This window comes from Vigna radiata, chromosome 11 (assembly GCF_000741045.1).
Source record: "Vigna radiata var. radiata cultivar VC1973A chromosome 11, Vradiata_ver6, whole genome shotgun sequence".
Taxonomy (NCBI): Eukaryota; Viridiplantae; Streptophyta; class Magnoliopsida; order Fabales; family Fabaceae; genus Vigna; species Vigna radiata.
In genome coordinates this window covers 2,948,616-2,956,476 of record NC_028361.1, presented here as the reverse complement: position 1 = coordinate 2,956,476, position 7,861 = coordinate 2,948,616, and the positions used below count along the sequence as shown (strand labels likewise).

The following is a 7,861-nucleotide window of genomic DNA, read 5'->3' as shown; positions in this document are numbered from 1 at the left end:
TTTTTTCAAGAAATGCAAGTGAAAACCATATTTAGTTTTATAGTTTTTAAATTTATTTCAAGTTTAAATCTATTTTAACACTTTTAAATTTCCTATAAATTAATGAAAAAAATTGATGATAAATTTAACATTTCTTTTATCAATATTTTGACTTGAACTAATTTTAAGTTATGTTAAAGTAAGTTAAATGTGTAAAAATAAAAGTTTGGAAGTTGTTATGAATTTTAAAACAACCTTTTACTTTCAAATAAATACAAAAAATACTTAAATTCAATTAGTCGGTCGTGAGAAAACTTTATTGTTTACAAACGCGTTTTAGGAAAAATGGCGCCAATTCCTCGGCGGCAAAATTTAAAAATTGTAATAATTACTGTAAAATTTTTGGTACGAAAAATTGGCATTACCAGCTTTACTTTCTTGTCGTGGAAGATCGTAGCTTGATGGACGTATTTTGATGGATTCGATCCCAAGCTTTGAAGGCCTGAATTCCCAGGTATAAACTATTTTTCCCACTTTCCTCCATCATCAACCGTTTCTTCATTTTCTTTTTTCTTTTCAGGTTCCCAATTTGCGGTCCTCGTTTTCATTCCCTTCTGGTTCGTATCAATTGCTTCTCAAAACTTATCAATTTCCTGTTAATGTTGAAAGTTACCTCCTTTTGATTTCCGTGTCTTGTGGGTATGCATGTTAGAACCCCCTGATGTTGGGAATTGGTTCTCTAGCTATGAGTATCAATCTCCCGACCCGGATTCGAACCTTAGAGTTAAAGATTCTGCTTTCACGGAAAACGAATCTCAGGGAGATGGTGAAGAAGTTGTAGAAGAAAAGGTTAGGATTCGAGGTCTACGGCCTGATGGGGACAATGTAGGTCATGAAGAGGATAATCATAACGAAGAACAGTACATGAACAAGGTGAATCTTCTTCTCATTATTATTATTTTTTTGAATCTCCCATTCAGGTTATTTGTATTTATGGGTTGAGTTTTAATTTATGGCTTTTGAAGTTAGACACTCAGATGTTAAGCCAAAAGATGGAGATTTTAGAATTTTATCTGTTTTTTTTTTCTTGCAGAATCTTGGACCGTTCAGTTCATGTTCACTCCTTTCTGGTTTGTACTTTGTCCTAATTCTTGTAGGATTTTTTTTATTTTCAAAATTGAGCTATGATTGTGTTTTCAGTCCTGCAAAATCAATTATCTCAGCCTTTTTGTGTGTGCCGTTTTCCTTTTTCTGATTCAGAGCCTCCGGACATCAGAAACTGGTTTTCCAGCTATGTTTACGAGTCACCTGAGTTTGATACATGTAGTATTTTAAGAGATGAAGTTTCTGAAGAGAACCACTGTGGGAAGTTTGATTTTGAAGTCGGGAAAGCAGACGGACCTGCCAATGGCCACTTGAAAGGGTGTGTTGAGCACAATGACTCCTCTAATAATAAAACAAAGGTAAGAGCAAAAAAAACAGCCTTAAAGGGTGCTCACTACTCCTTTTTTATTCTATAAAAACCTTTCATTTTTCTAATTACCCTGTTAATGGCACATATTTACTCAATGAAATTACATATGGTTGTGGTTTCTGATATGAGACTGAATGAAAGTAAGCACTTCAGAAAAATACATTCTAATATGTAGCTTTTTACCTCGTGCCTATGGAAATTGACTGTGTAATGAAAATTTAGGCATTAGCATATGTGAATTTGTATCTGCACTATCACATCACAAGCCGTATATCTGGGCATATATACATTCTCTATTTGTTTCAGTTTCCATGAGATAGGGACTGGACCTAGCTTCAAGGTATTTAGTAATGGATTAATGAGTTGCTAGACATTAGTAGACACAATGCCCAATCGGAGTCAATGTATGCCCCCAAGTTTAGAGTATAGTAGCGTGCTAATGTGAACTGAATATACTTGAAAATTAGACTGTTGGTTTGCAGTATATACATTATGAATATATATATACTAACGTGTAAAGGCTCCAAGCCTTAGTTATTGTTTTAGTATTCTCAATTTTTATATCATTTTATCCTTTTTGGTAATGTAATATAAAAATGGAGATAGAAACATAAATCTATCAGTCTGCTGATAATGTGAATATTTAACTTATAATTTCATCAATGGTATACATGTTACGAAACATCATAACTTATAAATCTTACTACTAATCATTCCATTCTTCTGGACGAAGTCTATATAAATTAGAAGACTTTTAACTACGATTGTAAGTATATAGATTTTTTTTTTGTAGTGAAAGGAAGTTTGGTTAATACATTTGTCTGAGTACATGAATTGAACTGTATTATCCTCCAAGTCATCTGTCCTCACTGGTTTTCTTTGTGGTTGAAATCATAGGATGATAATAGTGCTGAAGTGAAGAAAAATTCAACTACAATTGACACTTATCAGAAAAAGATTTTGCAGCCATGCATGCAAGTTAGAACAACGCTGCAGCATAATCATGGTCCAACCAAGTACAAGGAGACGTTGGACCTGAATCACACAAGGCCTCGTTACGATCGAGAAGGACATCCAGTGTCACTGGATTCCGATAGAAGTGCTACAAAACCTCCAAAGCTGCTGCATAAGAATGATTTCCAAATATCAAATACAACTGATATCCAATATGATAACAAGCTTGACTTGAGTGCAAGTGCAATTAAAACCTTCTCAACAAGAACCGCCTGTACAAGCAATAAAGAAAATGACGGCTTTGTGACAACAAGGAAGAAAATTTGTACGGGAGGAAATAATGATGAAAATTGTGGGAAGAAACCTGAAAAGATACTGTTAGAGCGGTCAGCAAGTACAGTAAAACTTCCATTGCAATGTGGTGTTTCAAAGAGAAAGGCATTAACAGAAACAACAAATGTTCAACTATACAATGATATAGGGATAACAGGGAAATGGCAATGCCCACAGAAACGTAAACCTGATCTTGGGCCAGCTATGAAACAACTTAGGCTCGAGCGCTGGGTTCGTAGATTTTGAGACCTGAGAGAACATTATTCCATGAAACAACTTTTACATGGTTAGTGTTCTAAGGTAGATCGATTAAACACCAGATAAAAACATTTGATTGCATTATGTATGATTTCCATTCTGTTATTATTATAATTAATATTTAAGTGTGACTGAAAGTCTCAGGGTAAAATTAATAAAATTACATATCGTATAAGAGAAAAAATTAATAAAAATAATAGCAATTTCTGAAGTGGAACTTATGATATATATGATATCCTCCCCATAAACCTTTATAAGAAAAATCCCATCACTTCTGTGTTCGGTATGAAAGAAAGTATTGTATGTGAAATCATAGGAAGAATGAATATTTTTGAATAAGGAATCAAAGTTCACTCACACAATTAACGTGTTTTATACGCTATAACATGGCCGTCAATAATTTGTTTCCTTAAAATAAAAAAAAAAAAAGAACTTTTTCATTGTTACTGAACGTTTTTTTAATAATTACTATATAGCTGCCCCAGGTCAATTTGTATAATAATCCAATCTATAAATAAGACATGCTAAAGAATGGGCTTAGATTATTTTGAGAAAGAGGTGGGCCTTGTGGGCCCATAAGAGACGTATAAAGGCAGAGCAATCACAGGTATGAAGGTAGCGTAGGTGGAGCAGGGAGAAGGAAGAGAAAACAATGGCTTCTTCTGCTAAAAGGTGGCTTCCGCTCGAAGCAAACCCTGAAGTCATGAATCAGGTTCTCTCCGTCGATACTCCCTTTGTGCCATTGTTCTTCTTTGATTTTCTTTAATGCGATTGGAATAGTAGCAACTTTTAATTTTAATCGAGAATCTTCTTCAGAATTTGAAGTTGAATACTTTTGTCTTCTCACTCTTCTTCGAATTAATGATATTCATAATTTAGCGTATAATTGTCTGGGTGATTTGCAGTTCCTTTGGGGACTTGGGCTTGGAGAGGACGAGGCAGAATGCTGTGACGTTTATGGCTTAGATGAAGAGCTTCTGCAAATGGTTCCTAACCCCGTTCTTGCCGTTCTTTTTCTTTATCCCATAACCACCCAGGTTTTTATCCTTTTTCTTCTATTTCTACTCGTCATTTTCCTTGTCTTGGTCACTTCTTATTTTCTACGGATTTTGTCAAATCATTAGAGTGAAGAAGAAAGGTTGCAGCAGGAAAAGGAAAAAAAGGTGAGTTTATTTTATATTGTTACAATCTTTTCTGCATTTACCGCTTCTCTGAATTTCCTGTTTTGTTGGACAACACATGTGTTTTTAGGTCTCATTACTCAGTGAACAGTACCATAGTAAAGTTTTATTTTCGCTAGCATGTGTCATAATGCCATTGAACATTAGTCAATGAACTACTTACGGTTGTGTTCTGGTGCAGGAATATAGCAATAGAGTGTATTTTATGAAGCAAACTGTGGGTAATGCTTGTGGAACAATTGGACTGCTTCATGCTCTTGGCAACTTGACTTCGGAAGTCAAGTTGGGTGAGTTGCTTACTTGCCACTGGTTAATTCTCTCTGTTGAGGTTTTTAATGTACTGGATCATATTTACCAATCAGTGTTGCTTTTGCCAGTTGAGGGGTCTTTCTTTAATAACTTCTTTAAATCCACTGCAAGCATGGATCCACTGCAGGTTATTCCTCCCTACCTTACCTTTTTGCCCTCTTATTATGTTCGCTCATGTAAGTATAGACACTGTTGATCAGCTAAAACTTATAAGGAATACCCATTTTACATTTTGTAACTTGTCTCATACAGCGTGCTAAATTTCTGGAGAATGACAGAGAAATGGAAGTTGCTCATTCAGTGGCAGCGACTGCTGGTGATACAGAGGTAATTTATTGATTGATGCAACAATGCATTGGGAATTATGTGATATATTCGTGGAACTGGTATGGTGCAATGGTTCAGTCATCATGTATTGTAAATTTAATCCTATCAATTTGGATTAGTGTTCCTGTTGTTAGCTTCTTTAATCTTTGGGTGTGATACATGATGCCTACTTAGTGGCGTTAGATAACGTTTATCTTAAATCGTGTCGTTGTTCTTGTCATTATATAACCGTGTATTTGTTTTGTGCAATGATAAATGTTTTGCAAACGTAAAGCATTCTGATGGCCTCTCAACTCAACTTCACAGGAATATTAATTTGAGAGTATATTTCAACATATTTGAGTCAAACCCTATTTCCCGCTCCAATTTATGTAGGACTTGCATGCAATGTTCACGAGGATTTACTGGGAAAATAGGGTGGAAGAAGTTCCTTTGGAAATGGGAAGAAGGAATTAATATATTTAATATGACTCAATAATTGCCAGGATATATCTTATTCAGCTTCTCATCTTACCACTGATTTCTTTGTTTCAAATATTTGTAATGCAGGCATCTGACAATGCTGATGCACATTTCATATGCTTTGTCTGTGTTGATGGTAAATTTTCTATACAATTGATTGTGTGTATCACAGTCGTTTTTTTCCCTCTCCATTCTCCTTTCTTGTGCATTTAGTTTTGTATCTTATCAGGGATTGATTTTTGCATGATGCTGTAATAATTCATATGCAGATGAACTTTATGAGCTTGATGGAAGAAAATCGTGGCCAATATCTCATGGTCCATGTTCACCGAGTACTTTGTTGAGGGTAAATAACATCTTTTCATTTTAAGGCCATCTCATCTTTCTGCTTGTGTTTGTTTTGTAAATACAAACCATATTTATATATTCCTATAGTAAAGCAGCTTGAGCAATATTTATAGACCGAACTTCCACATTTTAGAATTAGTTTCATAGATGATGCTTTTGAATTTCATTGGTAAATGAAACTAGTGGCTCTGCTATAATCATCTCAGCATTGAACCCCTTCCTCTGAGTGTCTTTCCATTCCTTTACACCAGAGGGTGCTACCATCCTTAGAGAGTCTCCATTTTGCATGTATTGTGCACCTGCTATAAAACCATTTTTTTCTGTCAAATTTAGTGGGATTGTTGTTTTTCAACCCTGTTTATCTTATTAGTCATTTAATCACGTTGATTTGCTGAGTTTGCTGACCTTCAAATAAAATATCTACCTATATTACAAAGTGGGTTTACCCAAGGATTTACAATTTTAAAATTGCTAATATATTGAAATTATGACAGGATGCAGCTAAGGTGATACAGAGCATGATCCAGAAAAATCCGGAGTCCTTCAACTTCAATGTCATCGCCTTATATAAGAAATCCGGGTAGATATTTTAAGGCTATTGATTGAGGCTTGTTGGGGTTAGTGAGTATGTTCAGATTTTACTTTACATTCCAGATCAATAGAAAGCAAGTTTTTTTTTTTTTTTTTTTTTGAAAGTGAACCAATGTAAATAAAATTTTAAAAAGCAATCCATCATTAAAAGCAATACTCATTTCCCGATTGCTTCTGTAAAGATCCCAACAAGGTCCTAGGGATTTCATGGTAGTCCATAGAACCGAATTACTGCCAGTGCATTTGATTGTTCTGTAAATATGTATGACATATAATAGAACTGCATGTTTTTTAGTAAAAGAACATCATTATGCAGAAGTCATAGATAAAGTATTTGGTGAACAAATTTAAAAGATTGACAAGCTAGCGAGATTACTATTCGTAATTACATAAAAAATTGAGCGTAAAATGTAACGCACGCCCCGACTTATAGCAAGCAACCTATGAGTGCACAAGAACCTCTGCCTGTGGAGGCTTGGAATGGAAATCATTTTAGCAAATTGAGTCTGATTCCAAATGTAATGATTGTATTCGAATATATGCTTATTTTAAGAGTATGATAGCCTCTAAAATGTTGGAAACCTGTTAGTTTATGATAAAAAATGATAAATCGAAGGTTAAATATAAAAAGTGAACATAAATATGCATTCATAAGTGTAATTGGTGTCACTAAAAACTTTAATTAACTCTTAAAGAAAATATAATATACTTCTATGGATTCTTTCTTTTTGTTTTCAATTTTATCTTTATATAATAATTTTTTTAAAATAAATTAATTATTATACTATTTTACTCTTTAATTGATACAATTTTTAAAATTTAAATACATTTTAAACTGAAATAACTATTTATAAAACAATTATATAAAATAAATAAAATTTACTTACAATAAAATTATAAATTTATTTATAATTATTTTTTAATCATAATAATAATTTTATTATTTTATTGTATGTGTTGCCATTAATATTAATATAATTAAGAGAGTTGTTGAATGTGTTTTTCAGAGAAATGTCAGAGTAATTTCCTACACGTAACGGCAGTTGAATTGGTTCTAAATAATTTTGAATATTAAAAGAGGATTTCATTAATTTCAGTATTAATGAAGCTCAACTGTCACCTTATCCTCATCTTCCAAGTATTTTCCAAAACGAAGAGTTTGTCAAGCAGACAAAATAACTACTCATCAACATCTCTATTGTTCTAGCTTTGTTGTAATTCAAACCATGGCTTCCTTAACCCTCCTTATACCAACACTTATCTGTCTTCAATTTCATCTTCTTTCATTAGCTTTTGCTCAAGTTAATATCGGTTCCACAATTTCCACCGACAACAATGGACTGTGGCGTTCACCTTCTGGTCATTTTGCATTTGGGTTTCGCGCATTGAATAATAACACGGATCCCAATACAAAGCTGTTCATGGTTGCCATATGGTACGACATGATACCCGACAAGACCGTTGTTTGGAGTTTAAAAACAGACAACAAACTTGAAACAGCACCAGCGGGATCACAGTTTCGGATTACTTCGGCGGGGCTAACACTGGCCGGTCCCGAAGGAGATTCCATATGGGCATCAAACCTGGCAAGTGTTGTCTCCGTAGGTTCTATGCTTGATACTGGCAACTTTGTTCTACTGACTGG

General features: G+C 34.0%; 3 protein-coding genes across 3 annotated transcripts in view; all 3 read left to right on the top strand.

Annotated features, from left to right (window-relative positions):
* Positions 1 to 377: 377 nt before the first annotated feature.
* Positions 378 to 3,484, top strand: LOC106777297. The gene is made up of 6 exons (XM_014664869.2): positions 378 to 493; positions 560 to 596; positions 692 to 912; positions 1,073 to 1,109; positions 1,240 to 1,442; positions 2,351 to 3,484. The coding sequence occupies exons 1-6, from the start codon at positions 455 to 457 to the stop codon at positions 2,984 to 2,986; spliced, it is 1,173 nt and encodes a 390-aa protein (XP_014520355.1). The 5' UTR covers positions 378 to 454; the 3' UTR covers positions 2,987 to 3,484.
* A 90-nt stretch (positions 3,485 to 3,574) lies between these two features.
* Positions 3,575 to 6,384, top strand: LOC106777213 (ubiquitin carboxyl-terminal hydrolase 3). Its single transcript, XM_014664766.2, has 9 exons — positions 3,575 to 3,710; positions 3,904 to 4,035; positions 4,123 to 4,161; positions 4,361 to 4,466; positions 4,557 to 4,615; positions 4,741 to 4,815; positions 5,365 to 5,413; positions 5,547 to 5,623; positions 6,120 to 6,384. Exons 1-9 carry the CDS (start codon positions 3,651 to 3,653, stop codon positions 6,207 to 6,209), a joined length of 687 nt encoding a protein of 228 aa, XP_014520252.1. The 5' UTR covers positions 3,575 to 3,650; the 3' UTR covers positions 6,210 to 6,384.
* Positions 6,385 to 7,342: 958 nt separating this feature from the next.
* LOC106777410 (G-type lectin S-receptor-like serine/threonine-protein kinase LECRK3) overlaps positions 7,343 to 7,861 on the top strand; it is a gene marked incomplete in the record, with an annotated part of 2,695 nt that continues 2,176 nt past the window's right edge. Inside the window, 1 exon segment of the mRNA XM_014664995.2 lies at positions 7,343 to 7,861. Within this exon segment, the coding sequence (XP_014520481.1) occupies positions 7,443 to 7,861 (419 nt within the window).

Coding starts and splice junctions, on each gene's coding strand:
- LOC106777297 (XM_014664869.2), top strand. CDS start 455: ATGGATTCGATCCCAAGCTTTGAAGGCCTGAATTCCCAG. Junction 494..559: donor TTGAAGGCCTGAATTCCCAG/GTATAAACTATT, acceptor TTTTCTTTTCAG/GTTCCCAATTTGCGGTCCTC. Junction 913..1,072: donor AAGAACAGTACATGAACAAG/GTGAATCTTCTT, acceptor TTTTTCTTGCAG/AATCTTGGACCGTTCAGTTC.
- LOC106777213 (XM_014664766.2), top strand. CDS start 3,651: ATGGCTTCTTCTGCTAAAAGGTGGCTTCCGCTCGAAGCAAACCCTGAA. Junction 4,036..4,122: donor TTTATCCCATAACCACCCAG/GTTTTTATCCTT, acceptor TCAAATCATTAG/AGTGAAGAAGAAAGGTTGCA. Junction 4,467..4,556: donor GACTTCGGAAGTCAAGTTGG/GTGAGTTGCTTA, acceptor TGCTTTTGCCAG/TTGAGGGGTCTTTCTTTAAT.